Source organism: Schistocerca nitens, chromosome 1, assembly GCF_023898315.1.
Source record: "Schistocerca nitens isolate TAMUIC-IGC-003100 chromosome 1, iqSchNite1.1, whole genome shotgun sequence".
Taxonomy (NCBI): domain Eukaryota; kingdom Metazoa; phylum Arthropoda; class Insecta; order Orthoptera; family Acrididae; genus Schistocerca; species Schistocerca nitens.
The window spans coordinates 966,400,568-966,419,040 of record NC_064614.1 but is presented as its reverse complement, the minus strand read 5'-3'; the positions used below and the strand labels follow the sequence as shown (position 1 = coordinate 966,419,040).

Below are 18,473 nucleotides of genomic sequence, written 5' to 3'. Positions count from 1 at the left end.
GGTCAAAAGTATTTCAATCGACAAACTCGGGAAGGTTGTAGGGGACATCAAAACAAATATTTTTCCCTGATGTCATTTTTTCCTATGAGGATTATTTAAACCGGTGGAGGCCGTATTACGATCTTCAGTTGTTAGATGCCGTATTACGATCTTCAGTTGTAGGCAACTGCTGTCCACCAGTATAGTAGTGCATTGTCTATGTTTACTAACGGAGCGATACACATGGGGTGAGTACACTGATATGGTTGGTGAGTACTACGTAGTGCACCACAACGGACGAGCTGCACAGCGTGTTTATCAACAACAATATCCAAATCGCCGTATCCCGCATCATACGACCTTTGCTGCTGTGTACCAACGTCTGCGTGAGACAAGGTCATTTAGCAAATTACCTGGACAGGGACGCCGTCGCACGGTAAGAACGCTCCAATCCGAGGAAGATGTCTCGCACCATGTGGAGCGGGATCCTTCAATCAGCATTCGTGCAATTGCACTTAACATGGGGACGAACAGACGAATGTAAGAACAGTCCTTCGAGAGCAATTGTTACGCCCATTTCACTTACAGCGTGTCCACAAGCTGGAACCAGTTGATTATCCACCCAGAGTACAGTTTTCACAGTGGTACCTGGAACAGTGTGAAATGCATCCTACATTTCCATCCTCTGTGTTGTTTACTGATGAAGCAACGTTCGGGCGTGATGGAGTCTTCAACATGCACAATTCGCATGTTTGGAGTGAGGATAACCCACATGCCACAGTTACTAATAGCGCTCATCAAGTGCGGTTCTTCGTTAATGCGTGGGTCGGTGTTGTTGGGGACTGTTTAATTGGGCCTTATCTGCTACCTAGGCCATTAAATGGCAGGCACTATTACAATTTTCTCGCCAGAGCATTGCCAGAATTGCTGGAAGACGTCACGCACCCTACAAGACAACGCATGTGCTTTCAACATGACGGGGCGCCGGCACATTTCAGTCGTCGTGTGCGTCGTTCCCAGAAACGTGGATTGGCAGAGGTGGTCCTGTACCATGGCCTGCTCGATCCCCAGATAAGTTCCCTCTGGACTTTTTTGCGTGGGGAGAAATGCGCAACATTGTTTACGTAACTCCTGTTGCATCAGAAGAGGATCTGGTTGCCCGGATAGTAGCAGCAGCAGGAACAATTCAGGATACTCCCGGGGTTTTTGCCCTGTCAGACAGAACGTGATCCGACGGTGTAACCCTTGTTTACGTGTCAGTGAAGGCATTTTTGAAAATCTACTTTAATTGAAATTGGGTTGTGTTAATGTGTTGTGTCTTGGTCATAAAAAAATGGAAAGGTGTTTGTCGGTTTAATTAATTTGCCGCCAGAGAAATCTTCCTCTACCGGTTTAAATACTCCTCATAGGAGAAAATGACATTAGGGAAAAATATTTGTTTTGATGTCCCCTACAATGTCCCAAAGTTTGTCGGTTTAAATACTTATCACCCTGTATACCAGCATAGTTGCATTGGCGACTGGCCAATGTGTTAGTGCATATCCAATTAGTGTTTTTGGTTTCGTATTGTCAATAAAGGCAGTTTACTTTTCCACGCTCTAGTGTACGAATACTTATTTCCATTACTGTATGTTGTTGTTGTGGTCTTCAGTCCTGAGACTGGTTTGATGCAGCTCTCCATGCTACTCTATCCTGTGCAAGCTTCTTCATCTCCCAGTACCTACTGCAACCTACATCCTTCTGAATCTGCTTAGTGTATGCATCTCTTGGTCTCCCCCTACGATTTTTACCCTCCACGCTGCCCTCCAATACTAAATTGGTGATCCCTTGATGCCTCAGAACATGTCCTACCAACCGATCCCTTCTTCTGGTCAAGTTGTGCCACAAACTCCTCTTCTCCCCAATCCTATTCAGTACCTCCTCATTAGTTATGTGATCTACCCATCTAATCTTCAGCATTCTTCTGTAGAACCACATATCGAAAGCTTCTATTCTCTTCTTGTCCAAACTATTTATCGTCCATGTTTCACTTCCATACATGGCTACACTCCATACAAATACTTTCAGAAACGACTTCCTGACACTTAAATCTATAGTCGATGTTAACAAATTTCTCTTCTTCAGAAACGATTTCCTTGCCATTGCCAGTCTACATTTTATATCCTCTCTACTTCGACCATCATCAGTTATTTTGCTCCCCAAATAGCAAAACTCCTACTTTAAGTGTCTCATTTCCTAATCTAATCCCCTCAGCATCACCCGATTTAATTTGACTACATTCCATTATCCTCGTTTTGCTTTTGTTGATGTTCATCTTATATCCTCCTTTCAAGACACTGTCCATTCCGTTCAACTGCTCTTCCAAGTCCTTTGCTGTCTCTGACAGAATTACAATGTCATCGGCGAACCTCAAAGTTTTTACTTCTTCTCCATGAATTTTAATACCTACTCCGAATTTTTCTTTTGTTTTCTTTACTGCTTGCTCAATATACAGATTGAATAACATCGGGGAGAGGCTACAACCCTGTCTCACTCCTTTTCCAACCACTGCTTCCCTTTCATGCCCCTCGACACTTATAACTGCCATCTGGTTTCTGTACAAATTGTAAATAGCCTTTCGCTCCTTGTATTTTACCCCTGCCACCTTCAGAATTTGAAAGAGAGTATTCTAGTTAACGTTGTCAAAAGCTTTCTCTAAGTCTACAAATGCTAGAAACGTACGTTTGCCTTTTCTTAATCTTTCTTCCAAGATAAGTCGTAAGGTTCATTACTGTATACAGAGCTAAATAACGTACCGGCAGACCATTTACCATTCACTTTTGCTAGCGGTACTGTAAAGAGCCCCTTGCGATTGTTGCAGGACAACAATGGCGTGCCGCTGCCGGGCGTGCTGGCTGGCTGGCGGCCGGACCTGCAGGGCAAGGAGCGCGCCGACTCGCGCCAGCTGGAGCGCGACGTGCTGGTGGAGACGAGCTACGGCCAGGTGCAGGGCTTCCGCGTCTACCTGTACGACAACCCGCTGCCCGAGTCGGGCTTCTGGCCCGGCCAGACGCCCGTGGAGCGCGTGCAGGCCAGCGTCTCCGTCTTCCTCGGCGTCCCGTACGCCATGCCGCCCGTCAACGAGGGACGCTTCAAGGTGACCACCACCTTCATTTGCACCGAGCTGACTCGCACTGCGGCGTCGCTCGTTTTATATAGTGAATCCTTGCAGTCCGAATTACGTAAGTTAGCATTAGATAGCGAGCTTCTGGGCTGCTCCTGCCAACAATACATTAGTGGGAGCTTGGCGTTGCCAACTTCCACTGTGTTACCACTTGCGAAGCTCGAAACCCGTCCATTTTCGAGTGGGAAAGTTTCCCTTTTGCGAAAAATGTTGCCTCTTTCATTAAAAAAATCGCGACCCTGTCATCATCATCATCATCATCATCATCATCATCATTTAAGACTGATTGTGCCTTTCAGCTTTCAGGCTGGAGCATAGTCCTCCTTATAAAATTCCTCCATGATCCCCTATTCAGTGCTAACATTGGTGCCTCTTCTGATGTTAAGCCTATTACTTCAAAATCATTCTTAACTGAATCCAGGTACCCTCTCCTTGGCCTACCCCGACTCCTCCTACCCTCTACTGCTGAACCCATGAGTCTCTTGGGTAACCTTGCTTCTCCCATGGGTGTAACATGACCCCACCATCTAAGCCTGTTCGCCCTGACTGCTACATCTATAGAGTTCATTCCCAGTTTTTCTTTGATTTCCTCATTGTGGACACCCTCCTGCCATTGTTCCCATCTACTAGTACCTGCAATCAACCTAGCTACTTTCATATCCGTAACCTCAACCTTATTGATAAGGTAACCTGAATCCACACAGCTTTCACTCCCATACAACAAAGTTGGTCGAAAGATTGAACGGTGCACAGATAACTTAGTCTCGGTACTGACTTCCTTCTTGCAGAAGAGAGTAGATCGTAGCTGAGCGCTCACTGCATTAGCTTTGCTACACCTCGCTTCCAGTTCTTTCACTATGTTGCCATCCTGTGAGAATATGCATCCCAAGTACTTGAAACCGTCCACATGTTCTAATTTTGTTCCTCCTATTTGGCACTCAATCCGTTTATGTCTCTTTCCCACTGACATTATTTTCGTTTTGGAGATGCTTATCTTCATACCATAGTCCTTACATTTCTGATCTAGTTCTGAAATATTACTTTGCAAACTTTCAATCGAATCTGCCATCACAACTAAGTCATCTGCATATGCGAGACTGCTTATTTTGTGTTCACATATCTTAATCTCACCCAGCCTGTCTATTGTTCTCAACATATGATCCATGAATAATATGGACAACAGTGGAGACAGGTTGCAGCCTTTTCTTACCCCTGAAACTACTCTGAACCATGAACTCAATTTACTGTCAACTCCAACTTCTGCCTGGCTATCTATGTAAAGACCTTTAATTGCTTGCAAAAGTTTGCCTCCTATTCCATAATCTCGTAGAAGAGACAATGACTTCCTCCTAGGAACCCGGTCATATGCCTTTTCTAGATCTATAAAGCATAGATACAATTCCCTGTTCCACTCGTAACACTTCTCCATTATTTGCCATAAACTAAAGATCTGGTCCTGACAACCTCTAAGAGGCCTAAACCCACACTGATTTTCATCCAATTTGTCCTCAACTAATACACGCACTTTCCTTTCAACAATACCTGTGAAGATTTTACCCACAATGCTGATTAAAAAGATACCTCTGTAGTTGTTACAATCTTTTCTGTTTCCATGTTTAAAGATTGGTGTGATTACTGCTTTTGTCCAGTCTGATGGAACCTGTCCCGACTCCCACGCCATTTCAGTTATCCTGTGTAGCCATTTAAGACCTGACATTCCACTGTATTTGTTGAGTTCCGACTTAATTTCATCCACTCCAGCCACTTTATTGCACTGCAATCTATTGACCATTTTCTCCACTTCCTCAAATGTGATCCTATTTCCATCATCATTCCTATCCCATTGTACATCGAAATCTGAAACATTACTGATCGTATTTTCACCTACATTGAGCAACTCTGATCGTATTTTCACCTACATTGAGCAACTCTTCAAAATATTCCCTCCGTCTGCCCAAGGCATCAACAGGATTCACCAGTAGTTTTCCTGACCTGTCCAAAATACTTGTCATTTCCTTCCTGTCATTAATTTAAATTAGTAACTGATTTTTTCAGACATTATAGAGATCCATACCGTGTGTGAATTTCAGGATTTTAAAGTGATTTTCCTAAGAGACAGGAACGTTAAACTTCATACTTATTATGAGTTAGATATTGACAAAATTACAAAAAAATGCCATTTTCCGAGGCTGACGCTCAGCATACGCAATGCGATACCAAACTCTGGAACAGTTAGGCGTATCTCAAGCCAACGTTGTAAAGAGTCTGTAACACTGTAACGAAGTTCGCACCCTTCTAGCACCCTGGGAGCGATAATTGGACGTGCTAGTGCATTCAGTTCTTAGCAGATACGACTGGCAATCTCCTCGTTGATACTGTGGCCGAGTGTTGAATTGCACTTTGTTTGGTTTATAATACCAAATTTACGAAACTAGTCTAGAACCATGTTATTCTTTGCTTTCCAGAAAGACTCTGACACACAAACAGTTAAATGATCATTGTCTCAAAATTAGATTAGTTATTGGCAATATGCTGCCACCAGATATGTCACACTGACTGCTGACGTGTGGACCAACGTAAATACACAAGGGTTTTTGACAGTATCAGCGCACTTCATTGTCTTGAGCAGCAGAAGCTGCATTCTGCTGTTCTGGCCACTGTGCACATCACTGATCAGCACACTTCCGAAAACGTTACCGAGAGTGTTAAAATAATTTCTTCTGGATGGGGAATAGGTGACAGTGTTTTCTCTTGTCAGTGACAACACTAGTGTTATGGTGGATGTAGCAAGGAAAATGAATGTTGTTCATTCAAGATATGCTACTCGCAAATTTAATTTAGTAATGTCAGATGTGTTCAGCCACACGAATCAGCGACACCGAGCTCCTCGAGACTGAAATGTCCAAAATCATCAGGTTTTTCAAAAGCAGTAAGGTAGCCACTGCTGAAGTGGTACTCACAAGTTTGGTGGAACAAAAACAGTTAAAGCTGGAACAGGAGATGCACAGCAGGTGGCACTCTACTTTTCTTCTGAGGTAGTGCCGAGTGTTGGTCAAAGATGCCCTCGTAATGACATTTTCATGTGTTACCTGTGAATTTCTTATGACAAATGAGGAAGGGGGATATTTTAGAAGGCTACTTTCCTCTACTGGAACCCCTGTTCGAGCTAACAGAAGAACTGTGTAGGGAACTGTTCACAACAGCCTCTGTTGTTGCCCTGCTAGTTCAAGCATGCCAAAGAACATTGACAGAGAACTCCAACGGCTAAGGTGGGCCCACATTGAGAAAACATCTACTAGAGGCCCTGTCAAAAAGGCAGCATAAGAGGAAGACAGCACCGGCTCCTGTGCCAAAGCGCTATTTTGGCCCTTCTGTTCAAAAAGTGTGGTTTCAGGTGTCTGAAAGTACCGAAAACCTTATGAGTCAGATCGTACTGGAGATTAGCCAAACAATGGCAGAGTTGTGGTTGATAGTTCGGTGACTCAAGTTGATTGTCTACCACAAATTAAGAAGAAGAAAATGATCTGGACACTTTTCATCGAACAGAAAAACAAAAATGAGTCAGCATCAGTGGAATTTACAAAGGTGCAAGAGGAAATGCAGGTCTCCGTGTCCAAAAAGCTTCTACATATAGAGGAGAAATGTGATCCACTGATTTTTTGGAAGAAGTATCATGAGTGTATGCCATCTCCATCTCAGCTGCCATATTAGTGTGTTCCAGCCATCAGACTGAAAAAGTATATAAATAAAATCGCTCATACTTGTCAGTTGGTTTTCTTGCATTGAATGAAACCATTCAAATCTTATAAGTGGGTGAAAACATTTTTATAAACCACTTTAACCTGGTGAGTGAATGAAAATGAGTTGTATCATTCAGTTGGAAAAACTGATTAAAAAAAAGACAACTGACTGACCAGTCAGTTGTTAAAAATAGTCATTTGTCCCATCACTAGAGGCAGTAAAGACTGATGAGTGTGAGAACAGGTTAACAGCTCATACGAGGTGCATTCAAGTTCTAAGGCCTCCGTTTTTTTTTCTCCGGACTGGAAAGAGATAGAAACGTGCGCATTGTTTTAAAATGAGTCCGCGTTCATTGTCAATACGTCCCAGAGGTGGCAGCACCGTACGGCACATGGAATTTTACCGCCAGCGGCGAGAATGAGAACTGTTTTAAATACTTAAAATGGCAACGTTTTCCTTACTTGAACAGCGTGCAATCATTCGTTTTCTGAATTTGCGTGGTGTGAAACCAACTGAAATTCATCGACAGTTGAAGGAGACGTGGTGATGGAGTTATGGATGTGTTGAAAGTGCGTTCGTGGGTGCGACAGTTTAATGAAGCCAGAACATCGTGTGACAACAAACCGAAACAACCTCGGGCTCGCACAAGACAGCCTGACGACATGATCGAGAAAGTGGAGAGAATTGTTTTGGGGGATCGCCGAATGACTGTTGAACAGATCACCTCCAGAGTTGGCATTTCTGTGGGTTCTGTGCACACAACCCTGCATGACGACCTGAAAATGCGAAAAGTGTCATCCAGGTGGGTGCCACAAATGCTGACGGACGACCACATGGCTGCCCGTGTGGCATGTTGCCAAGCAATGTTGACGCGCAACGACAGCATGAATGGGACTTTCTTTTCATCGGTTGTGACAATGGTTGAGACGTGGATGCCATTTTTCAATCCAGAAACAAAGCGCCAGTCAGCTCAATGGAAGCACACAGATCCACCGCCACCAAAAAAATTTCGGGTAACCGCCAGTGCTGAAAAAATGATGGTGTCCATGTTCTGGGACAGCGAGGGCATAATCCTTACCCATTGCGTTCCAAAGGGCACTACGGTAACAGGTGCATCCTATGAAAATGTTTTGAAGTACAAATTCCTTCCTGCACTGCAACAGAAACGTCCGGGAAGGGCTGTGCATGTGCTATTTCACCAAGACAATGCACCCGCACATCGAGCTAACGTTACGCAACAGTTTCTTCGTGATAACAACTTTGAAGTGATTCCTCATGCTCCCTACTCACCTGACCTGGCTCCTAGTGACTTTTGGCTTTTTCCAACAATGAAAGACACTCTCCGTGGCCGCATATTCACCAGCCGTGCTGCTATTGCCTCAGCGATTTTCCTGTGGTCAAAACAGACTCCTAAAGAAGCCTTCGCCGCTGCCATGGAATCATGGCGTCAGCGTTGTGAAAAATGTGTACGTCTGCAGGGCGATTACGTCGAGAAGTAACGCCAGTTTCATCGATTTCGGGTGAGTAGTTAATTAGAAAAAAAAATCGGAGGCCTTAGAACTTGAATGCACCTCGTACATCGAAGTTGTTGACAATAATAATATACAGAAAAATGAAAAAGAACATTTAAGATCTATTGGATGCTGATAATTTGGTGGTTCAGAGCAATACTATCATAACTAACATTTCTTTAACTTTATAGTACAACAAATAGAAAGTTTCAGTATTTCCCAGAAATCAATCTGGAAACGTACATTTGCAAATGCTGCTTAGAATGTCCTGTTGTTCCATTGTTATGAAGTACTTTATACCGAAAAATGTCCCAGAAGTTATTTTAGAGATGGAGTTATTTATAAAGGTATTGATGCCTGACATTAATCTTGTTTACAGACACTTGGTTTAAGAATCATGATAGAAGGTTGTATACATGGAAGAACCCTGGAGATACTAAAAGGTATCAGATAGATTATATAATGGTAAGACAGAGATTTAGGAACCAGGTTTTAAATTGTAAGACATTTCCAGGGGCAGATGAGGACTCTGAGCACAATCTATTGGTTATGACCTGTAGATTAAAACTGAAGAAACTGCAAAAAGGTGGGAATTTAAGGAGATGGGACCTGGATAAACTGAAAGAACCAGAGGTTGTACAGAGTTTCAGGGAGAGCATAAGGGAACAATTGACAGGAATGGGGGAAAGAAATACAGTAGAAGAAGAATGGGTATCTTTGAGGGATGAAGTAGTGAAGGCAGCAGAGGATCAAGTAGGTAAAAAGACGAGGGCTAGTAGAAATCCTTGGGTAACAGAAAAAATATTGAATTTAATTGATGAAAGGAGAAAATATAAAAATGCAGTAAATGAAGCAGGCAAAAAGGAATACAAACGTCTCAAAAATGAGATCGACAGGAAGTGCAAAATGGCTAAGCAGGGATGGCTAGAGGACAAATGTAAGGATGTAGAGGCTTATCTCACTAGGGGTAAGATAGATACTGCCTACAGGAAAATTAAAGAGACCTTTGGAGATAAGAGAACCACTTGTATGAATATCAAGAGCTCAGATGGAAACCCAGTTCTAAGCAAAGAAGGGAAAGCAGAAAGGTGGAAGGAGTATATAGAGGGTCTATACAAGGGCGATGTACTTGAGGACAATATTATGGAAATGGAAGAGGATGTAGATGAAGATGAAATGGGAGATACGATACTGTGTGAAGAGTTTGACAGAGCACTGAAAGACCTGAGTCGAAACAAGGCCCCTGGAGTAGACAACATTCCGTTGGAACTACTGACGGCCTTGGGAGAGCCAGTCCTGACAAAACTCTACCATCTGGTGAGCAAGATGTATGAAACAGGCGAAATACCCTCAGACTTCAAGAAGAATATAATAATTCCAATCCCAAAGAAAGCAGGTGTTGACAGATGTGAGAATTACCGAACAATCAGTTTAATAAGCCACAGCTGCAAAATACTAACACGAATTCTTTACAGACGAATGGAAAAACTAGTAGAAGCCGACCTCGGGGAAGATCAGTTTGGATTCCGTAGAAATACTGGAACACGTGAGGCAATACTGACCTTACGACTTATCTTAGAAAAAAGATTAAGGAAAGGCAAACCTACGTCTCTAGCATTTGTAGACTTAGAGAAAGCTTTTGACAATGTTGACTGGAATACTCTCTTTCAAATTCTAAAGGTGGCAGGGGTAAAATACAGGGAGCGAAAGGCTATTTACAATTTGTACAGAAACCAGATGGCAGTTATAAGAGTCGAGGGACATGAAAGGGAAGCAGTGGTTGGGAAAGGAGTAAGACAGGGTTGTAGCCTCTCCCCGATGTTATTCAATCTGTATATTGAGCAAGCAGTAAAGGAAACAAAAGAAAAATTCGGAGTAGGTATTAAAATTCATGGAGAAGAAGTAAAAACTTTGAGGTTCGCCGATGACATTGTAATTCTGTCAGAGACAGCAAAGGACTTGGAAGAGCAGTTGAACGGAATGGACAGTGTCTTGAAAGGAGGATATAAGATAAACATCAACAAAAGCAAAACGAGGATAATGGAATGTAGTCAAATTAAATCGGGTGATGCTGAGGGGATTAGATTAGGAAATGAGACACTTAAAGTAGGAGTTTTGCTATTTGGGGAGCAAAATAACTGATGATGGTCGAAGTAGAGAGGATATAAAATGTAGACTGGCAATGGCAAGGAAATCGTTTCTGAAGAAGAGAAATTTGTTAACATCGACTATAGATTTAAGTGTCAGGAAGTCGTTTCTGAAAGTATTTGTATGGAGTGTAGCCATGTATGGAAGTGAAACATGGACGATAAATAGTTTGGACAAGAAGAGAATAGAAGCTTTCAAAATGTGGTGCTACAGAAGAATGCTGAAGATTAGATGGGTAGATCACATAACTAATGAGGAGGCACTGAATAGGACTGGGGAGAAGAGGAGTTTGTGGCACAACTTGACCAGAAGAAGGGATCGGTTGGTAGGACATGTTCTGAGGCATCAAGGGATCACCAATTTAGTATTGGAGGGCAGCGTGGAAGGTAAAAATCGTAGGGGGAGACCAAGAGATGCATACACTAAGCAGATTCAGAAGGATGTAGGTTGCAGTAGGTACTGGGAGATGAAGAAGCTTGCACAGGATAGAGTAGCATGGAGAGCTGCATCAAACCAGTCTCAGGACTGAAGACCACAGCAACAACAACAGACATATTTCACTGAAATTGGACTACATCAGCATGTGGCTACAAATGTGAATATCATATTTCATAAATTCAGCTGGCAGTAATAATGCCTCTATGACATTTCTTATTTCCAAAGCTTTCTACCACAAGAATATGATAATATGTGAGCACAAAACAAAATAGTGACCAGGAAAAACAATAAAGCTGTATGCTATAATGAACACTGAAAAAGCATATGGCAAGTCTTCTACAGCATGCAACCTTAAAACTTGTGCATTGAATCAGTTATATTTTAGTTTGAGTCATTTTCATATTTAAATGACACCATCCATGGTGCTTTGTCTCCCACCATTATTACTCTGGTAATCAGCCTCTCTTTTCTTTCTCCATTTTCAGCTTTAGTACAGTTTCGGACCTTCAGTGAAGTTCCTTCGAAATCCAAAAAGATTCTTCTGTGACATCTCATATATATCATATCTTTTACCATTTTGTGCTGCTGAGGTACATAAATGGTTTTCTTTCCTTCCCCCCTCCCCCCCCTCCCCCCCCCTCCCCCACTCCTCTCAGTAATACTGTGCATGTTGTCTCCTTCATTCTGGGTGTGCCCATTCTCAATAATAATAATAATAATAATAATAATAATAATTCATTGGTAACTGATTCAGTGTCTAGAGTACTCACACTGTACTGTTACACAGTTACATGTTTTGGTTCTGACCACAGCAACTGTCAAAAAAGAAAAAGAAAAAAAACATTTTTTATTTTTGTTGCCATTCTCACCTGGCTGCTTTATGAATTTTGTAGACACAGGTAGCTACGCCCATGCTTCCCTCTGCATCCAGTTTTCTCATAGCACATGAAGCATGAAGACCCACAATCACTTACCTTGGTACAAAAAGGGGTCCAGTATTCAGGAACACATGTTTTCAATAAATTCTCTTCTGCATTCCTGTGTTATAGCTTTCTTTTGCAATAGAGCAAGCATACTTCACAATGCAGAGTGTTGAGAACCTCCTGTAAATCAAAACAGCTACATAGAAATGTACTGTCAGTTCGCACCTTCAATCTGTCTGCACCTTTCCTGCTCCATACATGTATTTGTTTCCCAGATATCTTTGTATTTTTTCCTCTAAAGAAGTCTTATTTTCTGGTTCAGCATTCTTGAAGGGCTCACACTCATCACATGCATCCTTTTTAAGTTTGAAAGAGCCAAGGTTGTATTCTGTTTTGAAAACTTTTTCATACATCCAAGCTCATGCATGTTCCTTCCCTTCCTCTTGGCACTTCCAAATGTACATTTTATACATCTTTTGAATACTGACGGTGCTATCTAGATATTAACATAAACTATCCTTTCAAATGGACTCTGACTCTACTCTATCAAATGAATTTATATGATTTCTTATCCCTTCCATAATGTAATCTAATGTTCGTGTGCTTTCCATATTTGCTCTCACTCATTAACCTTCTGGACTAGGTTTCCTTAAAGTTGTTTTTACCCACTGATCAGTAATACCAAATGTATGCAAGAACATTTTGCATCCTTTCCAAGGATAAATGTATACTGTAATGTGGAATGACTACTCTTGTGTAGTATGCCTTCATGTCTTGTGTTTTCTGATAAAGAATCTGGTTGCAGAAGATCATCATTTCTTGCTTACTCTAAATCTGTTTGCAACATTTATATGGTATGGCTCATTTTATGCTTACAACCAAAAGACAAAATGTAAGCTAGGTTATGCTATAGGCATAACCTGATTCATTGATTGTTACCACGATATCTTTAATATTATCATTCAAAGACAGTAATCACACTTACACCTCTGATTGCTGGGTGATATTAAATACTAAACACAACACAAAATAGATAAAAAGCTTCAAACACCACCTGCTGCTTCAATCAACTCTTTTTTCCCATGCTTCGCAATGACAGAAGTGTTCAATGATACCAACATAACTGGGCCATGATACACAAACTTTATTTGTTTATTCAAGGAAACAAAATCATAAATCGTTTTAAGGTAAATCTGGTTAGTGAAATGGTGAATGTCCTTTCAGACCATGATGGACAAATTTTAATGCTAAAAGGCTTTTGTACAAACAAAGGTCACATATAATTACAAACTATGTGGGAAATTTAATCCAACGGCAATAGGGAGTTTTTTAAACATCGTTAAGGAACAAGAGTGGCAGGATGTTTATAGTGTCAATAACACAGATGACAAATATAATGTTTTCCCTAACACATTTCTTGTGCTTTTTGAGAGTTGCCTTCCATTAGAACATTCTAAACAGGGTACTAGCAGTAAAAGGCAGCCTTGATGTCTGAGTAGTGGGATAAGGATATCATGTAGAACCAAGTGGGAATTATATCAAAATGATAGAAGTGGTCACAATCAAGCTACAGTAGCCCATTACAAACAGTACTGTAAGGTGCTTAAAATGTTATTAGGAAGGCAAAGAGTATGTGGTACGCAAATAGAATAGCTAATCCACAGGATAAAATTAAAACCATATGGTCAGTTGTGAAGGAAGTGTTTGGTCAGTAGCACAAGGTCAACGATATAGTCAGTTCGTAGTAATAATATTTCTGTTACTGATAAATCAGATATATGTATAGTATTTAACAATCGTTTTCTGAGTATTGCTGGTGAATTAAATAAAAATTTAGTTTCTAGAGGGAATCATATAACATTCTTGGCAAATGCCTTTCCGATATTGATGTCTGAAATAAGGGGGAGATTGAGTCAATAATTAAATCACTGAAGACTAAGGACTCTCATGGATATGATGGAGTGCCTAGCAGAATATTAAAGTACTGTGCTACACATGTTAGCCTTGTATTTAGCCATATTTGTAATTTTTCCTTTAGGAATGGTCAGTTTCCAGAATGATTAAAGTACTCAGTAGTAAAGCCACTTTATAAAAAAGGAGCAAGGGATAATGTAGACAATTTTAGACCTATTTCTATGCCATCATTGTTTACTAAAGTTATTGAAAAGGCTTTGTATGTAAGGATAATTGATCATTTTCTATCACACAATTTGCTATCAAATGTACAGTTCGGCCTTAGAAGTCATTTAACAACTGAAAATGCTGTATTCTCTTTTCTGTGTGAGGAACTGGATGGATGAAACAAAAGGTTTTGAATGCTAAGCATATTTTTTTATTTAACTAAGGCATTTGATTGTGTCGATCACAAAATATTGCTCCAGAAGTTGGACCATTGTGGAATATGGAGAGTAGAGCACAATTGGTTCACCTCTTACTTTAGCAATAGACAGCAAAGGGTCATTGTTCACAGTGTTGAGAATGGATATGATGTGGGGTCTGAGTGAGGTACGGTCAAATGGGGAGGGAGCGTGCCCCAGGGATCAGTGTTGGGGCCACTCCTGTTCCTTATTTATATAAATGATATACCCTCTAGTATTACAGGTAACTCTAAAATATTTCTGTTTGCTGAAGACACTAGCTTGGTAGTAAAGGATGTCGTGTGCAACATTGGCTCGGTTTCAAATAGTGCAGTTCATTTGAATGGTATCTGAAGTAAGTGATCGTTCAATATGAAAATTAGTCTACTTTGCTTATTTTCATTTGCATATGTTGTATGGTATTCTATTTTGGGGTAAATCTTCCCGTTCTAAGAGAATATTTTTGGCTCAGAAACGGGCGGCGGTTCAGGCAATAAGTGGTGTAAGTTCACAAACCTCTTGTCGACCCCTGTTCACTAGTCTGGGTATTTTGACATTGGCCTCTTAATATATATATTCTTTACTGTCATTTCTTGTTAACAGTATCAGCTTCTTCCCAAGAATAAGCAGCTTTTACTCAGTTAATATTCGGCAGAAATCAAACCTGCATTTGGATCAGACTTCCTTGACTCTTGTGGAGAAAGGTGTGCAGTACACTGCTGCATCCATTTTCAATAAGCTATCACAAGAATTCAAGAATCTTAGCAGTAATCCACGCGCTTTCAAATCTTAACTGAAGAATTTCTTCATGGGTCACTCCTGTCAAGGAGTCCTTGAAAAATTAAGCTGATTCTTGTTGTAGTGTTGATTGCATTTACTTAAAATTATGACATGACTTTTTTTTGGGTTCATAAACATTTTATTTTTATCTGTTATTACTTTTACTTTGTAATTTCATGTACTGACATGTTCCATGACCTTGGTGATTTGCTCCTCAGTTTGGTCCTACGGAACTTGACGTGTAAATAAATGAATAAATAAAAATAAAAGGCCACACTATCTGCCAAAGATATGAATGCAAAAGGAGCATAACAGCAGTTGTGATAGTATTACACTGAAAATATTTAGAATTTGTTGTTATGATGCTTTGGACATCGTCTTTGTATGATGGATCAGTAAGCAGAGCAGTTACAATTTTATTTCACAGGCAAAACATTAGTTTGTGGCACTGTAACTTCATTTTCACCCAAAGTGTAGTTATTATAGTATTGTTCTGAACTGTCAAACTTTAGCTTTAGCATAGTTAAAGACACCAGAGAGGCAGTTGTGTGACATTGTGCTTGAAAAAGGAAGTTATATGAGACAGGGATGTTCAATCTATACTGCAAAGAAGCAATGATGGAAATAAAGGAAAGGTTCAGGACTGGGATTAAAATTCAGGGTGAAATGACATTGATGTCCTCAGTGAAAATGAGGATGAACTGCAGGACCTGTTGAATGGAACTGATAGTCCAATAAGCACACACTATGAATTCAAAGTAAACCAAAGCAAGACAAAATAATGAGCTGTAGCAGATATTTTGATGTCAGTTTAGGAATGGTCAGTTTCCAGAACAATTAAAGTGAAAATCACTGACATCAAAATTGAGAATCATGAAGTAGATGAAATGAAGGAATGCTGTTACGTATAACAAAGCAGAAAATATAAAACAATCAGAGAAGCACAGAAAAAGCAGTCATTCATTACTAAAAAAGTCTACTGGATCAAACATAAGACATAATTTGAGGGAGAAGTTTCTGAGGATATATACATCTGGAGCACAGCATTGTTCAGAAGTAAATCTTAAACTGTTCGAAAACCAAAAAAGAACAGAATAGAAACATTTGGGATTGGTGATACAGAAGTGTGCTTAAAATGAAGTGGACTGATAAGATAAGAAATATGAGTTTCTCTGCAGAATCAGTGCAGAAAGGAATGCATGGAAAACACTGATTAAAAGGAGGGACAGTACAATAGAACGTGTATTAATACAACAGCAAATAACTTGCATGGTACCAGATTGTGTTTTAGGGGTAAAAATTGTAGATAATGATAGAGATCAAAATAGAGCCAACAAATAATTGAGGACTTTGAATAGAAGTGTTACGCTGAATGAAGGAGTTGGCTCAGGAGAGGAAGTCATGGTGGACCAATTAAAAACAATCAGAAGAAAAGAATGAATTGTTGGAAATAAATCATATTTGGATAAATATATCTATGTGGTTCATGTGTTCACCATACTCCAACCTATCCTCCTAGACACTCTTCTGCATACTGGAGCACCAGTCATCTTGTAATTTTAGCCAGTTTCTTGTTTGCCTTCACAGTAAACATTGTATTGCACTTATGGTTAAAGTACTGAAACATTTCTTTCTACCATGCTACACACACATGCACAGTCAGCACTATAGCAGCCATGTAAATCTAATGAAGGAGCAAGTTACATTCTGCGCCAGTTCTACGGTGCTCCATACTGTAACAATAGCTGCCAACAAGCCACTGTTAATTGTTGATGGAGGATATTAAGGATGAATAAATTTATCCAATATATTCTGTAATGCTCCATATATTTTTTATCAATCAAAGAATAGTGACTAATCCACTTTCAAATTTTCGCAAACCAGAGTTTGGAGAATATTTCTCCTATGAACTGGAATATCCCATCATAGAATATGTGCATGCAAACATGTGTGTTTTTGTGTGTGTGTGTGTGTGTGTGAGAGAGAGAGAGAGAGAGAGAGAGAGAGAGAGAGAGGAGAGGGGGGGGGGAGAACACAATGATCTGCAAACATGTTTGTGAGCAATGCAATGAGCTATAAACACTATCCAAACAGTCTTTCACAATGACCTCTATAACCTGAACACTATGAAAGTTCACTTAATGCAGGACTAAAATATGCAGAGATACTAGTGCTTATTGACATCCAGGATTCATTATTTCATACAGATTTGAACCAAATCCAAACAACAGGTCACTGAGTTTCAATCCACTCTTAAAAAAGACAGTAATTTGAAACTGATGATCTGCCTTGTGTACTGTTACTTTAATAAAAGCATTCTGGCGAGTCTCTCATAAACTAGCCACTAGCTTCTGATACTGTAGGATAAGTGTTAGGTTACTCGTCCATTAATTTCTGGAGTCACATTCCTGTCCATGGGGACAGTACTACTTTCTGTACAGCAGGTGTTACACGTATGATGTGCTTCCAGTAGTGTCCTCTGTCCACTGGACACCCATTCTCATGTTACCTTCAATATCATTACATTGTCACTGTGTTGTTAAAAACACCCATGTCTGTCATCATTGAATGTAAAGTAACAATAAAGACTGAACTTCACATTATAAAGCCCTTTCATTAAGCCCTTGCATATGCATGTTGTCTTGCTACTGTATTTAGTAAATCACATATACAGTGTACTTAGTGTGGAGAAAGGGATGTAAGTTGTTGCAGATTTGCTATGTATCCTTCAAGGAACTCATGCCTTGCTTTTGTTTCAGACTACATACTTTGAACTGTAGATTTGCTGCAAGATTCTGGCTTCAATTCAGTTGTTCACTCAACTGGCAAGGGGAAAAAAATATTTTTATGTGATATCTCTTCAGATATGTCACTGGCTAAAGTGTTTCATACATTGTAAAGGATCTAGTAAAGGTCCAAGTTAATTTATCTGTAAATTTTGTTGTCCCATCTCTACTATTTACAGATGGAGTACAGCAAGAAAAGATATTGCATAATATTGTGCCACCTGTGCTTAATCTCTATACTTACAGAACAATATACACTAATGTAGACACAGTAATTCTCAGAGAAAAAAAGAAGTAATGAAATGTAACACTCAAACACAAATGGTGAGAAAACCAATGCAGTTTGTAAATTATATACAAGGTTTTCTGAATGTCATCCAACTGATGAGAATGGTTTTTAAAGCAGTCTGTATTGTAGTTATTAACAGTATTCTGATTATGCTTCTCCAAATATAAAAGACAGCCAGTTATTGTTTGCTAGTGAACTCAATGTTAACGAGGTTGACTACTCTTGATTTTGGGAGAGAAAAAAAGAGAGAGAGCACATCTTATGGGACAAGGCCAACAGCATAAAAATTGCACTGAATATATTCTACTTTGACATATTCATCAGATATGCTTTAGGTGTTTCTTGATTTTAGAATGCC

At 40.1% G+C, this 18,473-nt stretch overlaps 1 protein-coding gene across 2 annotated transcripts in view; it reads left to right on the top strand.

Annotated features, from left to right (window-relative positions):
* LOC126195018 (cholinesterase) overlaps positions 1–18,473 on the top strand; it is a 182,529-nt gene that overhangs the window by 96,571 nt on the left and 67,485 nt on the right. For both annotated transcript variants that reach the window (XM_049933452.1, XM_049933461.1), the window contains exon 2: positions 2,840–3,115. In XM_049933452.1, coding sequence (XP_049789409.1) covers positions 2,840–3,115 — 276 coding nt within the window. The remainder of the gene's footprint in view (positions 1–2,839; positions 3,116–18,473) is intronic.